The sequence below is a fragment of the Lepidochelys kempii genome, chromosome 8 (assembly GCF_965140265.1).
Source record: "Lepidochelys kempii isolate rLepKem1 chromosome 8, rLepKem1.hap2, whole genome shotgun sequence".
In the NCBI taxonomy this organism is placed as follows: Eukaryota; Metazoa; Chordata; order Testudines; family Cheloniidae; genus Lepidochelys; species Lepidochelys kempii.
Window position 1 is genome coordinate 102,245,477 of NC_133263.1, and position 19,241 is coordinate 102,264,717.

The 19,241-nt window shown below is 46.3% G+C and overlaps 1 protein-coding gene across 2 annotated transcripts in view; it reads right to left on the reverse strand.

Moving 5' to 3' along the window:
* Window positions 1-7,473: 7,473 nt before the first annotated feature.
* Window positions 7,474-19,241, reverse strand: part of LOC140916320 (cytochrome P450 4B1-like) — a 40,486-nt gene continuing 28,718 nt past the window's right edge. Inside the window, exon 12 of one of the 2 annotated variants that reach the window (XM_073357809.1) lies at window positions 7,474-7,495. In XM_073357809.1, coding sequence (XP_073213910.1) covers window positions 7,489-7,495 — 7 coding nt within the window. In that variant the 3' untranslated portion in view covers window positions 7,474-7,488. Of the gene's footprint in view, window positions 7,496-18,163; window positions 19,054-19,241 lie in introns of those variants that run through there. The other variant, XM_073357808.1, reaches the window with a different exon arrangement.

Sequence of the window (19,241 nt, forward strand, 5' to 3'; positions counted from 1 at the left end):
ACAGCAGGGGAAGCCCCCGCGCCCTGACCCCGCTCCCCAGCAGGAGCTGTGGGCAGGTGGAGTAGGGCAAGCCCCTGTGCCCCAACCCCATTTCCCCAGCAGGAGCATGGGGAGGAGGGCGGGGTGGGGGGGACTGCAGGTGGAAGGGATGGGGAGGTGCCCCACTTCCTCTGTCTCAGGGCCCCACAAAAACTTAATCCACCTCTGCTTCTAATAAAGAATGAACTCCCTCAATGTTGTCTTAGTCTCTGTCATAAGAACCCAGTAATATCACCTGGTGTCCGGAGTGGGGTGATGAGAACATGGACTGGAAATGGAGCAGCTCAGAGCCCCAACAAAGTTCAAACTCTGCACCAATGCAGCAGACCAGTGGAGCCACTGGGAAGGCAGATAAACAAAAGATTTTCCTTATTATAGCTGGGTCAGAAGCGCTAGATGTACATAACAGTCTGCAGGTAAGCCAAGAAGAGCAGGCTAGTTATGAGGCAGTGCTGCAGAAATCTGCGACGTACTGTGCTCCTGGAAGCAAGGAGACTTTTGAAAGATACAACTTTCATAGGAGAGCTCAAAAAGAGGGAGAAACTTTTGAAGAATTTGTGCCTGATCTCAGACTGCTGAGCCGATGGTGGAGAACTCACAGGTTCCGTAATTAGAAAACAGATTGTTATGGCCAGCAGAGGAATAGAGCTCAGAAAGAGACTGCTGGAAGATCCAGGCTTGAATTTAGAAAAGGCAATCCGAGTTTGCCCGGCCTCTGAAGTTATTCGAGCCACATGAAAACTGTGGGAGGGAAAAGAACACACTGAAGCAGTGGACGAGATTACAATTCCTCTAACCTACAAAGAAGTGCAGAGGCAAAACAGATTTGAGAGATCTAGAGATAAATCTGAATAAAAAAAACAAATCGGAATGAGCTTGCAGAAGGCTGTACAAAGGTCTGTATACCGTGTTATGGCAGGCGTGGCCCACAGCAATAGCCTGCGTCTGGAAAACGCAGCAACACCTGCGAAAAGTGTAACCACTTTGCGAGAGTTTGCAAGCAGGAAAACCATAGGCTCAAACAGAAACAATGTGTGCACGCCCTGTCCCAAGAAGGGAACAGCGCAAGCACCAGGGAAGAATTCTTCATTGGAACTGCACATGAAACTCCAGCACCTAGTGACTGAACTATTATGATAGAAACAAACAGAAACCTTGCGACTGGTAAGTTGGACAATGGTGCACTGGCAATTGTGGTACCAGCCTCTATTGTGTGGGTCTTAAAGGAAAAACAAAGACACACTGAAAAGAAACAGGTAAAGCTCAGTGCTTACAGGGGGGAGCTGACTCCAACTATCGGTGTACGTGCGCGTGAAGTAAAGGGAAAAGACAATGTGGAAAGGATAGGGTTTGTAATTGTACAAGAGCGAAAAGCACCAATCCTAGGGTTGCAAACGTGTCAGACCCTGAGCCTTATACAGAGTGTGTTCTTTAGAGGGGGAGGGGATCACACATATTGAGGACCAGTACCAAGATGTCTTTAAGGGGACTGGAAAGCTCTCAACAGAATATAAGATAGAGTGGACTGAGGCCAATAGTCCCATAATACACCCCCCCTTAGGAGTGCACCTTTTTCTCAGGCAGAAGCTCAAAGAGGAACTGGACAAGTTCGTGGCACTAGGCACCATAGACAAAGTAGAACTAACAGAGTGGGTCCATTCTTTAGTAATGGTTGAAAAGAAAGATGGACCTCTTCACCTATGTCTAGACCCCAAGCAACTTAATAATATGTTTAAAAAGGGAACTTTTCCCTATATCTACAAGGGAAGAAATCTTTGGAGAAATGGTTGATGCCAAATATTTCTCCACACTAGATGTATCAGTTAGATTTCGGCAGGTTCCCTTAGAACAAAAGTAGCACACATTTGTACACTGGCCTTTGGGAGATACTGCTTTTGCGGACTACCTTTGGGTTATATCCTGCACCTGAAGTGTTCCACAGAAAAGCACAACAAATATTTGGTGGTCCTGAAGGTACCAAAGCATGGATGGATGATGTTTTAATTTGGGGACATATGCCAGAGGAACCATGACCAGAGGCTCAAAAGATCAATAGAAAGGGCTTGTTGAGGAGGGAAAAAGCTAAATCAACAAAAATGTAAATTTAGGGTCAGAGAAGCATACCTGGGAGAAAGGCTGATGGAACAGGAGATACAAGTAGATCTGAGCAGGATACAGGCAATTACCAATATGCTGGCCTAACAGACAAAGGTGAGGTACAAAAATTCCTAGGAATGATAAGTTTGTAGGGCAGTTTGTACCTAGATTCATAGACTTTAAGGTCAGAAGGGACTGTCATGATCATCTAGACCTGCACACTGCAGGCTACAGAACCTCACCCACCCACTCCTGTAATCGACCCCTAACCTCTGTCTGAGTTATTGAAGTCCTCAAATCATGATTTAAAGACTTCCAGTTACAGAGACTCCACCTCTAGTTCAAGCTAGCAGGTGACCCATGCCCCATGCTGCAGAGGAAGGTGAAATAACCCCCAGGTTCTCTGCCGATCTGACTCAGGGCAAAATTCCTTTCTAACCCCAAATAAGGTGATCTGTTAGAGCCTGAGCCTTTGGGCAAGACCTACCTAACTTGGCCGATAAAACCAGCAACATGCAAGCTCTTCTGTGTAAAAATGCTCAATGGACATGAGATGCCAATCATAATAAGGCACTTGAAAACCTGAAAAAGTTCATAAAAGAGCCTCCATTCCTTAGATATTATGACAGTAACTGCCCAATGATGGTGGCTACAGATGTTTCCAAAAAAGGCATTGGCACAGCACTCGTGCAAAAGTATGGTGAACACTGGAGACCTGTGGCGTATGCTTCCAGGGCACTAACCAAAACAGAGTGTCAATATGTTCCGATAGAAAAGGAGGCCTATGCCCTAGTTCATGGATGTAAAATGGGGCAGGTTTTTATTATGCGAGACCATAAATAGTCCACACGCCACGAGTAGCTATTGCAAACAAAGGGTTAGCAGACACTCCCCCTAGGATCCAGAGATTATTCTTTCATATGCAGTTGTAAATAGTATGCAAGCTTGGAAAAGACCTAGTGGTTGGGGACAGGGCGTGAGCCACTTGTTCGGGGAGGCTAGCACCTGACTCCGTCCCTTCTGCTGGAGGCCTCACCCCATCTCCACCTCTTCTGCCCCCCTCCACCACCGGAGACCTGAGCCCCTAACTGCGGCCGCCAGCCCCAGTCCTGGCCAGCCTGCCTGAGTGCTCACAGCCCCGGAGTGCCGGGCGCCATGGCCCCAGCGACCCAGTGCCACCAGCACCGGGATGCCATGGCCCCAGCACCCCCAGCCCAGGAGCGCTGGGTGCTGTGGTGTCAATGTCCTCAGCCCCAGAGCGCCAGGCAGCTCCAGCACTGGCCCCAGCTGCCCTGAGTCCCAGGCCGCAGGCTGGCCTACTCTAGCTAATTGTTCCAAAAGCATTACGGAAAGACATGCAAAATTGAATACACAAAGGACAATTGGGAATGGGAAAATGTAAATGGAGGGTTAGAGATATTTTATGCTGGCCTCAAATGAATGTGAATGTAAGAACAGCCATACTAGGTCAAACCAATCGTCCATCTAGCACAGTTGTACGGGGAGATGTCAGCAAACCGTAAAATGACTGAAACAACTATGGCTTATTGCTAAAAGCAGCCAAGTCAGCAGTCTTAGCTTAACCAAGGAAGGAGGGGAGAGGGTTTTGGGTGCCACAGAAAGGGCAGCTTAACCCCGCGTCCTTCTTGATGAGAATTGTGTTGAAGTTGCTGACACATGCATTTTAGAAGAGCAGGATGTGCCCCAGGAATGTCTATTGGGGCCTCAAGGCTGCAAACTCTGGAAAAACCCACACCTGGTTAATCAATAATCAGAAGGAACCTCTTGCTTGACCATTGAAACTGCTTACTTAACAAGTTTTCTTTAAGGGACATGTCATTGTGTTACTAATGTGTAAAATAAGGGGGGAAAGTTTGAGGTGGTGGGACTCTTCGGGACTGGACTCTCCCTCTGGATGCATCTTGTGTTCCCCACTGGCAGATGGGCTGCCACTGTGCCACTCGAGAGCCACACTCAGCTTCGGTAATCATCGAGGGTTGGGGCTGTTTTACTAACCTGTTGCGGACGTGTGTAAATGCTTGAGACTAAGTAAAGTTTAGCTTTAAGTGAAAGGACTCTTGTGTTGTCCTGTTTGTGCCAGCCATTGATCGGTCGGATGGCCGTGTCTCCCCAGATTTATTTCCTGACACCACCTTGCACAGAGTAAAAGTTACCAAGAGCTTTTGGTTGAAAGAACCCCGGGTAACACAGTGGCCAATGCCAGCTGCTCCAGAGGGAATGAACAGAACAGGGAATCATCAGGTGATCCATCCCCTGTTGCCCATTCCCAGCTGTTGGCAAACAGAGGCTAGGGACACTTCAGAGCATGGTTTTGCATCCCTGTCCATCCTGGCTAATAGCTATTGCTGGACCTATGCTCCATGAACTTATCTAGTTCTTTTTTTAATCCTGTTATAATCTTGTCTTCACAATATCCCCTGGAAACGAGTTCCAGAGGTTGACTGTCCGTTGTGTGAAGAAATAGTTCCTTTTGTTTATTTTAAATCTGCTGCCTAATAATTTCATTTGGTGGCCCCTAGTTCTTGTGTTATGAGAAGGAATAAATAAGACTTCCTTATTTACTTTCTCCATTCCCGTCTTGATTTTATAGACCTCTATCATATCCCCCCTTAGTCGTCTCTTTTCCAAGATGAAAAGTCCCAGTCTTATTAATCTCTCCTCATATGGAAGCTGTTCCATGCCCCTAATCGTATTTGTTGCCCTTTTCTGAACCTTTTCCAATTCCAATATAAGTTTTTGAGATGAAGCGACCAGATCTGCACACAGTATTCAAGGTGTGGGCTTACCATGGATTTATATAGAGGCAATATGATATTTTCTGTCTTATTATCTATCCCTTTCCTAATGATTCCCAACATTCTGTTTGCTTTTTTAACTGCCATGGTACACTGAGTGGCTGTTTTCAGAGAACTATCCACAATGACGCCAAGATCTCTTTCTTGAGTGGTAACAGCTAATTTAGACTCCATTATTTTATATGTATAGTTTGGACTATGTTTTCCAGTGTGTCTGACTGCATTTATCAACATTGAATTTCATCTCTCATTTTGTTGCCCAGTCACCCAGTTTTGTGAGATCCCTTTGTAATTCTTCAGTCTGCTTTGGATTTAACCATCTTGAATAGTGTTGTATCATCTGCAAATGTTGCCACCTGACTGTTTACCTCTTTTTCCAGATCATTTTTGAATATGTTGAATAGTGCTGGTCCCAGTACAGACCCCTGGGGGACACCACTATTTACCTCTGTCTGTTCTGAAAACTGACCATTTATTCCTACCCTTTGCTTCCCATCTTTTAACCAGGTTCTGATCCAGGAGAGGACCTTCCTTCTTATCCCATGACAGCTTACTTTGCTTAAGAGCCTTTGATGAGGGACCTTGTCAAAGGCTTTCTGAAAATCTAAGTACATTAGATCTCCTGGATCACTCTTGTCCACATGCTTGTTGACCCCCTCAAAGAATTCTAATAGATTGGTGAGGCATGATTTCCCTTTAGAAAAACCATGTTGACTCTTCCCCAACAATTGTGTTCATCTATGTGTCTGATAATTCTGTTCTTTACTATAGTTTCAACGAATTTACCAAGTACTAAAGTCAGGCTTACCGCCTGTAATTGCCAGGATCACCTCCGGAGTCTTTTAAAAAAATTGGCATTATATTAGTTATCCTCCAGTCATCTGGTACATAGATGAGTACATAGAAGAAACCATTAGAGTTTGTGAAACATGACAGAAATACAGACCCAATCAAGTAAAGGGGCCCATAATCAGTGGTGAGCTGGAGCCAGTTCGCACCAGTTCATGCGAACCGGTTGTTAAATTTTGAAGCCGTTTTAGAACCGGTTGTTAACCCGCTTCCCTTCAGGGGGCGCTGAGGCTTTAATGGGGTCCGGCTGGGAAGTGATGTAATTCCTCCTCCGGCCGCCAGGGGTGCTGTGCTGCGGGAGCCATGTGGGCTGCCGCCTGGCCCTGGGTGCGAGCCCTGGGGCCGCTGCTGCTTGGTGGGTCCCTGGCTCCTCTGCTGGGCCTGTGCGTCCTGCTGCTCTCCCCGTGAGCACCCACCACCCTGCCCGCAGCCAGCCCCTGCCTGCAGCCAGCCCCTGCAGCCCCTGCCGCACGCACCCCCTGCCCTGCCCACAGCCAGCCCTGCACCCCCTGCCCACAGCCAGCCCTGCCCCATGCCCCTGTCTGCAGCTGGCCCCATGTCCACTGGTGCCCTGCAGGTCCCAGGACAGTAACCCTGCATACCTGCTTCAATGAGGGGGGCAGGGAGCAGCTGGGACCCACACATGTGCACGCCCTAGGGTGACCAGACAGCAAGTGTGAAAAATCAGGACAGGGGGTGCGGGGTAATAGGAGCCTATATAAGAAAAAGACCCCAAAATTGGGACTGTCCCTATAAAATCGGGACATCTGGTCACCCTAGCACACCCCCAGGGAGTGGCGGGGACCCACACATGTGAAACAGACCTCATTTCTAGTTCAGGCCCATCTTTTTAAAAAAGAACTTTAGGGAGGGTTAACACACACCCATATTTTCCCGGACAGGTCAGGCTTTTTGGTTCTTAAATTGCCATCTGGGAGGAATTTTTAAATTTTAAAAATTCCTCCCGGGAAAATACGGACGTATGGTAACCCTGTTGGTACAAAAAATACATACTGGGGCACATCCCTTAAATCTGAACGTTTTATAGGGAACCGGTTGTTAAGATTTTGGCAGCTCATCACTGCCCATAATATTTACTCAGGAGAGTTTAGTTCCATGGTATAAAGTGGGCATTGATTTGTTCACATATGCGAGAAGAAACTGTATACTGGTTTGGGATTATTTACTGCAGTTTCCAAAAATAGCATTGCTAGAAAACACTACTGCAAAACATGTTATTATGCACATAAAGTTCTTTTTTGTTAGATATCGTATACCGGAAGTGGTCATGTCAAATAATGGTCCACAGTTTGATGGATGTGAGTTTAGACAATTTGCTAACAAATAAGGGTGTAAACTAGAGCTATCAATTAATCACAGTTAATGCACGTGATTAACGTAAAACAAATTGACTGGATTAAACAAATAGTTGTGATGAATCGTAGTTTTAATTGCACTGTTAAACAATAATAGAATACTTATTTAAAGGTATTATAAATATTTTTGGATGTTTTTCTACATTTTCAAATATATTGATTTCAATTACAACAGAGACTACGAAATGTACAGTGCTCACTTTATATGATTATTTTTGATTAAAAATATTTGCTCTGAAAAAAATAAACAAAAGAAATAGTATTTTTCAATTCACCTCATAGAAGTCCACTCAGTCCTACTTCGTATTCAGTCAACTGCTAAAACAAACAAGTTTGTTTACATTTACGGGAGATAATGCTGCCTGCTTCTTATTTACAATGTCACCTGAAAGTGAGAACAAGCGTTCGCATGGCACGGTTGTAGCAGCGTTACAAGGTATATATATGACAGATGTGCTAAAGATTCATATACCCTTTCTTGCTTCGACCTATAGGCTCTAAAGTTTTACATTATTTTGGTTTTGAGTGCAGTTGTGCAAATAATAAGAATAATTCTCCATTTGTAAGTTGCACTTTCATGATAAAGAGATTTCACTACAGTACTTGTACAAGGTGAATTTAAATATGCTGTTCCTTTTGTTTATCTTTTTTATAGTGCAAATATTTGTAATCAAAAATATATGAAGTGAGCGCTGTACACTTTATATTCTGCATTGTAATTGAAATCAATATATTTGAAAATGTAGAAAAACATCCAAAACTATGCATGATACATTTAAATTGGTGTTCTGTTATTGTTTAACAGTGAGATTAAAACTGTGATTAATTGCAACTATATTTTTAATCTCGTGATTAACTGCAATTATTTTTTGTAATCATTTGACAGCCCTAGTGTAAAAACATTACATATAGTCCGAGATTTGCAGTGTAATGGTCTAGTGGAAAATGGCATAAAAATAATCAAGAAGCTGTTTAAAAAGGAAGAGGAGTCTAACTCTTACTTAAAATTGCTGCACCCTTAAAGCATGGTGGGACAAAGTGTGGAGAGCGAACAGGTGAGTCTGTGCTCTGAGCACTCAGACGTTAGTTAGCTCCCCTTGAGAAAGCTGGCAGTGGTAATTAGACAATCAGGTTGGTCGGCTTGGTGGGATCAGAAGCCAAGGCTGACAAAAAGGCAGGAAGGAAGTGCCAGGGGGAAACAGAGGGGATTAAAGCTAGCTGAGCCCAGATCTGCAGAGATGGAACCAGGAAGGGCCATGGAGGAGTCCACAGAGCGGGTGCGCATGGATGGTACTGAACTCCACCATGCAGAGACTGAAGGGATAACAAACAGATGCAAGAGACTGAGCAGCACACCTCAAAGACTAACTGAAAATTGTTAGTGAGTTAGTAGGGGGTTGTATTTGTATATATACTGTTGTGTCTAACCTTCATGTTTATTTGGAGACGGGAGGTGAGAGGATATCTCTCTGAGAGTCTGGCTCAGCACAAGGTGGTTAAGGATGCCACAGAAACTCAGGGTTGGGCTTTCCTCTAATACAGAACCAGTACCTCAACTTTGTTAAAAGTCTCCTTTAGATGGACCAAGGAATATTCCAGATATTGTCTCATTGCACACTGGATCAGCCTTCATTGACAACTACTAGTAAAAGTCAGTCCCTTGGTAATCTGCATTTGAAAATATTGCAACATCATAGAATCATAGAATATCAGGGTTGGAGGGACCTCAGGAGGTCATCTACTCCAACCTCCTGCTCAAAGCAGGACCAATCCCCAACTAAATCATCCCAGCCAGGGCTTTGTCAAACCTGACCTTAAAAACTTCTAAGGAAGGAGATTCCACCACCTCCCTAGGTAACACATTCCGGTGTTTCACCACCCTCCTAGTGAAAAAGTTTTTCCTAATATCCAACCTAAACCTCCCCCACTGCAACTTGAGACCATTACTCCTCATTCTGTCATCTGCTACCACTGAGAACAGTCTAGATCCATCCTCTTTGGAACCCCCTTTCAGGTAGTTAAAAGCAGCTATCAAATCCCCCCTCATTCTTCTCTTCCATAGACTAAACAATCCCAGTTCCCTCAGCCTCTCCTCATACGTCATGTGCTCCAGTCCCCGAATCATTTTTGTTGCCCTGGACATTTTCCAATTTTTCTGCATCCTTCTTGTAGTGGGAGGCCCAAAACTGGACACCGTACACCAGATGAGGCCTCACCAATGTTGAATAGAGGGGAACGATCACAGTCCCTCGATCTGCTGGCAATGCCCCTACTTATACATCCCAAAATGCCATTGGCCTTCTTTGCAACAACAGCACACTGTTGACTCATATCCAGCTTCTCATCCAGTGTAACCCCTAGGTCCTTTTCTGCTGAACTGCTGCAGAGCCATTCGGTCCTTAGTCTGTAGTGGTGCATGGGATTCTTCCGTCCTAAATGCAGGACTCTGCACTTGTTCTTGTTGAACCTCATCAGATTTCTTTTGGCCCAATCCTCTAATTTGTCTAGGGACCTCTGTATCCTATCCCTACCCTCCAGCGTATCTACCTCTCCTCCCAGTTTAGTGTAATCTGCAAACTTGCTGAGGGTGCAATCCACACCATCCTCCAGATCATTTATGAAGATATTGAACAAAACCGGCCCCAGGACCGACCCTTGGGGCACTCCACTTGATACCGGCTGCCAACTAGACATGGAGCCATTGATCACTACCCATTGAGCCCGACAATCTAGCCAACTTTCTATCCACCTTATAGTCCATTCATCCAGCCCATACTTCTTTAATTTGCTGGCAAGAATACTGTGGGAGACCGTGTCAAAAGCTTTCTAAAGTCAAGGAACAACACGTCCACTGCTTTCCCCTCATCCACAGAGCAAGTTATCTCGTCATAGAAGGCAATTAGATTAGTCAGGCATTAACTGCCTTCCAAAGAACTCTCTGCTGCAGCAGAGCCCAGGATCAGCCTCCACCTCATGAGACACCTTGTGTGGAGCGGCTCTGACACAGCTGAGCTCCCGGTAGCTCAAAGCCCTTGGCAGCAAACAAGCGGTGATCTCACCCTTTGCATCACATCCAGGCTTCTCAGCTTGATCTTCAAGGCTCTGCACAGCTGCTCTGCTGCTGAAATGCCAGTTCCTATATCTTATTCCCCCAGCCAGCACTCCACCTAAGTCTGTCTCCTAACCGCTCCCCGTTGTAGCCTGATCCCACTCTCGCCGTCACAACTTCTTCCCCGTGCTGCTTGTGCCTAGGACAATCTCCTACCCACCATCTCTGAGCTCTCATTGCTGCAGCCATTGCTGCAGCCATCCAGAAGAGCAGCCTAGTCCCCAGTGCCCCCCTCCACAGCCAGAAGGGTAAAGAGAAGAGCCCAGTGCCCCTCTGTGACCTGGGGTATCCCTCACTGGAAATGCCACAGTCAGGGCAAGCTGCAAAAGAGAGACCAGATACTTCCAAGACCGGTGGGTAACACTGAAGTTAAACTCCCCAACCAGTCATAAACTGTGCTTCTGATCCCCCACTCTGGTTATCAAGAAGCAACCAAAGGAATCACACAGCCCCTTTTATTGCATTCCAGTTCTCTGCCTCCTAATCAGGACCTAGGTCCAGTATAGTGAGAAGTTATTTAAAAATCTCTGCTCACACATGCAAAATATTCCTCTGACCCCCAAAGGGTCAGCCACGTTACCAGATCAGTATAAGGTTTGGATCTTAACCAAAATCCCACTCTGCCAGCCAATTCTTTAGTGTCTAAAACTAAAGGTTTATTATAAAGAAAAAAGACAGAAGAAGAAGAGAGTTGTTAAATGGTAAACTGTTACATACAAACAAAGATTTCAAAGTCCATATATCAGGTTCCTAGCAGTATTGGTGAGTTTGCTGGCTTGAAAGTCCCTCTGGAACACATCCACAACTTGGATGGGTCATTCAGTCCTTTGTTCAGAACTTTGTTTGTAGAACGGTTACTCCAGAGGTAACAAACAGGAATGAAGACAAGAAGCAGAAGATCAGCTGCCTTTTCTAGTCTTTTGCCAGGCAGCTTGATTTCCTTTGTTCCAAACACAAGCTGCCCAGCAAATGGCCTGAAAGCCTTAGAGTTCTCTCCATAAGCATGTCCTGGCATGCCTTGCTGAGTCATAAGGTATATCCCTGACCCTTTCAATGGGTTCATTGTACAAGTGATGAGCCATCAAGCAGTCTAGGCAGCTCTGATGCCAAACTGTCTGGGGGTGTCATTCAGAAGCATGGCACAAGTTTGAAACACAGACATACATACATACATCTATAACGCATAATGCAAAGGTGACACGAACATATAAACAAGATCATCATACTTGGAAAATTATAACATTTCTGCAGATACCTTACATGGCATACCTGACACAACTCATTGCAATTTCACAATATTGGTGTTCATAATATCCTAAAGTGTCCTCCAAATTCCATACAGCGTCGCACCCTCCCTGCCACAGAAGCAGGAAGATGGGGTGAAGAACAAAGGGGCCTTTGCTTCTGGGTGAGCCCCCACACCCTGGGAAGGAGATGGTGCAGCCAAGATGTCGATGGGCACCATGGGTATGGTAGTTGGGGGTAGCGTGGGCAGTGTTGGGGAACTGAAGGGACACCACATATGGAGTATTGTCGGCCATCTGGCTTTTGGGGAGGCGCAGTCCAATGCACCACGGTGCACACAATGAACCATGGCCCAGCACCACTCTGGACCCTTCCCAGCCTTCCATGTGTGTGTGGGGGAGGGCATGAAAAGGGGTGTGGCCAGGAGTACACTTGTGCCCTGGTGATCCCCAGCTGCCAGAACAGCCCCTCGAGCCACACTGCACCCAGTACAACTTTACATTTCTCTTGGTAGCCAGTCCAGAGCCCAGCAGCCTGATTCAGTGTGCTGGTCATACACTATGTTACCACAGCCAGTTACCACTGGGGCCTTTATACTAGTATTTCCCCTTCGCTGTTTCAGAGCATCTTTTACGTTGTGAGTTCTTCGGGTCAGGGACCACGCCTGGCACACTGTGGTCATACTCAGCTCTAACTAATACCAGGGGTCGATTTCACCGGGGCTCTCTACTGTTGTTTTAATTACTAAAGCTGCTTTGTTTTCCCCCAGCATTCATGAAAGTACGTTGTATGTATCTTGCACTGTCTGAATCTGAGAGCCTGATCCAGCCCCTCAAGTCAATCGGAGTCCTTCTAACTGCTGCGAGTAAGCATTACAGTAAAAGCTGTGTTATCCGGCACTTAAAGCCTTAGAAACCGGCATGTCTGATATCTCCCAGTACAAATCTTCAATAGGGTTGACAGGTGTCCGGTTGACGTAGGGCCGGCAGGCTCCCTACCTGGTTCTGTGTGGCTCCCTGGAAGTGGCAACATGTCCCTGATGCTCCTGGATGGAGGAACAGCCATGGGGGCTCTGTACACTGTCCCCACCCTGCCCTGAGCACTGGCTCTGCAGCTCCCATTGGCCGGGAACCACGGCCAATGGGAGCTGTGGGGGCAGCACCTGTGGGTGGAGGTAGTGCGCAGAACTGCCTGGCCATGCCTCTGCTTAGGAGCAGCAGGGATATGTTGCCACTTCTGGGGACCCACACAAAGCCAGGTAGGGAGCCTGCTGGCCCTGCGCCAATCAGACAACTGGCAACCGTATTGAAGATTTGCAGGGACATGTCGCCACTTGCGGGGAGCTGCCCGAGGTGAGGAATACCTGTAGGAGCATGGGAAAGACAGAATGCTTGTCACATGGAGTGCTAATTAATCTCTACTTCTGGAGGAGGCAACAGATCTCTCAGATCATGAAATAGTGATTGCAGCAGAAACCTTTCCAAGCGAGGCTGGAAGACAGTGTCATGAAATAGCTCAGTAAAAGAAATTATTTTCACAGAAGAGTTGTGTTCTGCAGATCAGTTTTAGGTTCAAGTTTGTTCTTTTCCCTGTTTTAGAAGTCAGTGTAAAACCCTTTACCCTAGAGGCCAAGGGCTTTTCAGGATTGAAAAAATAAATAAATTGGACATATATATGGGTAACAAGAGTATCTAGAGTTCTGTTAGGGCAGAAAGAAGAGTTTGGGCATGTATATAAACCCTGGTGCTTCCAGGCATAACTAAGGGGGTCAGAATTTTTCCAGGAAGCAGATTATCCCATAACGGCCACTGCAGGGCTTCATGCACCTTCTTCCGACACAGCTGGCCACGGTTTGAGAGAGGATACTGGAGTAATGGTCTGATTCAGCCTGGCAGTTCATAGAATCATAGAATATTAGGGTTGGAAGAGACCTCTGTTTCTATGTTGCCATGTGTCACAGGGTCACTGGCCCATTTTAGGAGGGAGCAGGGGCCAGTGCACCTGTAACTGATTACCTGCAGCCAAATGGGTTTAAGGGAAGACACCTGGGCCTTAAAAAGGAGAAGATGGCAGCATGGGATGACTGGCTGCCCACTGACCTCTCTCCAGGCATGGAGCTAAGAATGTTGCTAGAGAAAATTGTGGTATAGTGCAGGAGCTCTGAGTAACCAGAAGAGCAGCAGAGGGGGTTTGCCTGCTGACCTCTCTGAGGCAGAGTTGAGGAAGGCTGAGCTCTAACTGGGAAGCGCTGGGCCTGGCTGCTTGGTGGAGCAGACTGGAACGGAAGAAATGCAGGACTAGCTGAAGACACCAGAGCTGAGTATGAGGATTTTGTGTCGGCGGGATGGACTTTAGTTTGGAACACCGATGATTGTTTTCAACTGTTTGTTATTAAGCGGGCCACAAGAGAGCCTGTCTGGAGTTTTATTAAGGAGCCCTCAGCGAAGGGGAAACTGAGACAGGCTGCTGCAGAGCCATTCTGAAGACACGACTGGGGGCTTGGGAGGTGATGCACCTTGTTACATCATGTTTCGTGGAAAGCTCTGAAAGGCTTCTTGAGAGACGAGGCCTTTACAAGGAATCATTTGAAACAGACAATGGATTTGACCAGTGCTGCCTTATCTCAGTTTGTGAATTGCCTGTGGACTCACTTTTTTCACTGTTGGTTATCTGCTGTTTGGTTTGAATATCTGTTGTTTCAGATTTCTTCATCCAGTAAGTACACTGTTTGTTCTGCAACTCATTCGAGCGGGCATTTGCAATCAAATGGACAATGCACAATTCTCCTTTGGCAAATATAGGTGGTAAAAATTATCCTGTGGGGAAATGTGACAACACCTTTGAGTTTAACTGCTTGCTCCTTTCTAGATGTAATTGAGGTTATGGAGAGGAAGTGACTAACAAGACCACAAAGAAGCAAGAGAGTGTTCTAGGCATGAGCAGCAGCCTGGAACAAGGGCGGAGAATTGGGAGCAGGGTGCACAGGGAGTGGTAAGGAAATCGGTTGTGTTGGCTCGAAGGGAGTGGGAAGAAAGCAGAGCACAGGTTTATACAGGAGTAGAGCCATTTTAGAGGTAGAAGGTTGAATTGGACTGGCAGGATGAAATGTCACTTATGTTCCCCTGCATAGTACAGAGGTCCCCAAACTGCGGGGCACGTTCCCCTAGAGGGGAATGTCTGAGGGTGGGGGGGCCTGGGCCAGCCCCCACGGGTGGGCGGGGAGACAGTGCCACCCAGCCCCTCCCTGGCCCTGGCCCCGGCCCCAGCCTCAGCGTGACTCCGACTTGGCAGTTTCAGGACATATCAAAAACTTATTCATGGGATGGAACATGACACTGGGTAGAGCCTTCCTGAGTAGACCTTCACTGAATGATCTAGTCATTTTTTCACTCCGAACCTGGTGGGGCAGTGAAATGAATGCACAATTGATGCAGTAAGATGAGCAAAATACAGATGTGGGTCTGGATTTCTGAACCCCTAAATTCATGAGGGCTTTTGCCCAGGGTGTTCGGTTGTCCAAGCAGAGAGAGTGACATCAGCTGCACAAGTCATTAATGGATTTGGATTCTGGGATGGTCTAGTGCAGACCTGTCTCTAATAAGTTTGATGCTATTGTCTTTTGGTGTTTGAATGAAGCTGTAATTAAGAGCAATGCCAGATCTGATCCCCTCCCCTTCAGTCTCTTGAATTTGGGAGATGTTCTCCTGAAGCGCTGCAACTTGTAGCAAATGTCCTTTATCTGTTCATGGGTTTGAATTAGAACACCAGACCTGAATGCCTCTTATCCTTGGGGCAGTTCATATTTTGATCCACGTCTATGGCTCAGGCCCATCTTTGGATATTTAGTCCTGACGGTCCTATTTTGAGAGAGGGACACCCTACAGTAGGTGGAAGAACACTACTGTGAGAGCTTCTTATGCAAGGTGCATGCAACACAGATGCTTGTGCAACACAGATGCTTGCACAACAAAGACTTCTGTGTTACTACTCAGCAGTTCCAGGCACTGTCCTGGCTTCGCGTGTAATTTTATTGGCACAGTTACAGCCTGTAAATCAGAACAGTTGGAAAAGAGCCACAATCCCTGAGAACACCGTGTCCTACAATCAGATGCCATAGTTACAGGGGAAAAAAATGACGTAGTCCACGTTAAAGAGCATTTCACTCGCTAAAGCAACAGATCACAATCAAGATTGGAAGTGTACTCCTGAAGCTGCTAAATCTTGCCTGGGAAAGAAAAAATTCAGTATATTCCTCCCGATTAAAACACATTGCGCTGAAAAGGTTGATATTCCTCAGTGTTAATCTGGGGAAAATGCATTGCAAAATACAAAACACATGCCGCTGTGAGGGGGGATGAGTGGGTAAGGGTAACAAGGAGGGCTGCCCCATTAAGGGCTGGGAGTGGTGGGGAAGGGTCAGCCTGTTCTGGGGAGGGTCCTCGCAGGTTCTGGGAGTCATCAGACCCACTTGAGTGGAGGCAGGTGACTGAGTCTAATGATTACCAGCAAGGGAATAGAGAGAAGGGACCCAGCTCTGTTAAAGGAGCCTGGGGCCCAGGAGAGGGCTATGAAAATGCCCTCCTCAAACAAAAGACCAAATTATAGACCTTGACGTAGAGAGCTGCAAGGGGCAGGAAGCCCTGGGGAAATCCCTGGGCAGAGGGAAGACCTTGGTTACTAGAATGCCAGAGGGGACCTGCACTCTACACTGGGGAGCAGGGGAATTGCTTTATGTTGTCACACCCATGTTTTCTTTTTTTGCATTTGGGCAGCAAATGCTGGGTTCTGAACTCTGGTTACTCATTTGGTGTCTGGACTGTTCGTGATATTGCTGGGCATGATCTGGGGCTCTTTACTTTCAAATTAACTTATCATATCAAATAGCAAAAGAGTTAAAAGGAGCAAACTACACTTTGGACAACGGAGAAAAAGCCGGCTGTATAGTGCTAAATACAGACTGACTTAACTAGTGCTTGCAAGCTGGGACCAATCAAGGTTCAACACTCCATGTGGGAGTTTTAAAAGCTCTCAGTATTTGCCTCATTCTGTCCCCATTGACATGAATGATCAAACTCGAGTGAGAGCTTAGTTAGCCCAGTGCTGAGTGTATTTGAAAAGCCTACCCCACCCTGCAGGAAACCTGACGAGGCTGTTTTAAATGAGGCCTAAGGAGAGGTATGGGCACCAAGGGGATTTCTTGTTTCCCCACAACTCTGCATCAGTTACACTGGTGGATTGACGAAGATGACACAAGGTGGGTTCTAGCCATGGCTGAGTCCTCGTACCCGAGGGATAGGTGCGCTTACAATCCACAGACTACTGGGGGGTCCCAAAATCACAGTTGAGATTGGTGAGCTCTCCTGCCTTTGTTGTGGTGGGCCTTCAACTATGAAACACGATCGCCTTGACAATCATCCTCATTCATCTCTTCCCATTTTAGAGCCTGATCCAATTTTCACTGAAGTCAATGGAAAAGCTCCCACTGAGGTCAATAGGAATTAGATCCAGCCTTTAAGAAACACTGAAACCTTCCCCCCACCCCACCAAATGTGTTTCAGGGTAGCACCTGTCAGTTCCATCTTCATTATCGTCTGTAACTTCGCTTTTTGTGTATTGTCCCCCCCACACACACACTCTGTTTGCTTTACCACTTTGAATTATATGATGGTGGTTTGCTTTTTTAAATTTAATTACATTTTCAGGCATTTGAATCAGTTTTTGTCCTGTTATTCAGCTTGAACGTCCTAGTGAGACGACAGGAGACTCCTTGGCTGAAATGTGGGAGGCACATCATAAGTGCATGGAGAAGTAAGAGGCAGGATCTATTCATCTGAGGATCTCTTGCACCATGTCCCATGTGTCGTACAGAATGGGGCTTGAGGACAGTGATGAGGCAGGAGATTTAGAACAAATACAAAGAAATTTTTTTTTTTTTTTGTGGTTCAGTAGCTGGGTAACTTTGACTCCTGATAACATTCATGGCTATGCAAACAAAAGTCTTCCACTGACTTCAGGGGGCGTTAGACTGGATCTGGCCATAATTACAAGGGTAATCATAAAACTTCCTGCTTCAGAGTATGAACTGGCTATCTGCAATGCTCAGGAATGAATCTGCACCCTCAGAAACCAAATTGCCCTGACGAGAATTATAAGTTGTGGGGGGTGTTCATATTCCTCTGAAGTGTCAGATAGACAACTGCCGGAGACAGGGTATGATGGAAAGATAGTGTGATCTTTTATAACAGAAGGCAAAACGCCATGTGAGATGTTCCAATGGGCTTAGCTGGTACAGCAGCCTGGTGACTTCTTACTTTCACAGGCATTGTAAGTCGTATTTATAGACATGCCAATATTACTCAGCTAGGGGCACGGGTGTTCTGCAAGGGGGGTTCATGGGATTTGACACCCAGCATTGCAATCATTTCTCTTGTACAGTGGGCCAGATTCTTAGACCCGGTAAATCACCATAGCTCTGTTGAAGTCAATGGCGCTATACCAATTTACATTAGCTGAGGATCTGGTCTTATTCCTTCTGGTCCATGCTTTTTCCTTCCCCATTGCTAAGGTGTTTTCTGGGGTACTCCTATTTGATCGGTTTAGCTATAAATGTCACTAATAACTCCATACAGCTGTTGTTATGTTAATAACTAGTTATTTATTAACACAGAAGACAGACACTGTCCCGAGCAGCTTTCCAGTCTTAATCAGATGCAGATAATGCAGTTTGCCCAGAGGTCGACAGTCCAAACTTTAAGTTTTTTAATAAGCATTGATTAAAGCTCAGTAATACTTGGCCTATTCCTGCAAGTGCAACATAAGGAGGGTTTTGAATGAGGATGGAGGGGTTCATATGCAGGCATTGTAGAAGGTATGGACAGTGGAAGAAGGACCCAAAAAGGTAACTAGGAGGGAAATTTAGGCTAGATGGATAGTAGGGAGCAGTCAGAGCTGCAAGAAAGAAGCTAGAACTTTGGGGCCTGATCCAATGCCCATTGCAGTCAAGGGAAAGGCTTCACTGGGTGCTGGACTGGACCCCTGTGCGAAAGACGAGAGGAAGCCAGTGAAGAGATGTGAAGAGGCAAGGTCAGAGCAGGGGCAGATGTTCCAAGGGGATCACTTGCTAGACAAAATCCTACTGTGCAATAAGATCCATGCCTTTTATTGAACCAACTACCTATGACACATCAGTTCAGGCCAATTTGGGCACTTTGGCTGATGGTGGCAGAAGAAGGGGGATGAAGATCTTTGGGCCCAAAAGTTTGTCTATTCTAACTAACTCCTTGATCTGATTCACATGGTACCATGTTATCTACTTGGTCCCTTTCCCGCACTTAGCACCGTGCAATATCGGCATCAGAGGACTTTCTTCAAGTGCAGGTGAATCCCGTTCTTGGAGCGTAAGATGAGCTGAGGTATTTTGATGGGGGGGTTGGCCAGATCCGGTGAGAGTTCGAAGCGGAGCAGAGTCAGGGCGAGAGCCACTTTCAACTCATTCATGGCGAACTGCTGCCCGATGCAGTTCCTGAGAAAAGAGACCCAAAGGAAATTCAGAGAAACTGGGCCTGTATCAGCAAAAAGCATGAACCTCTCTCCATAGCTCACCCTCTCTTTTATATCTCTTTCGCCCAAGAACAGCCATTACTTATGGTTTTCTTTAGTTCTCTTACTCTGCCAGACAGACACAGTTATAGTACAGATGGCCATTTAGCA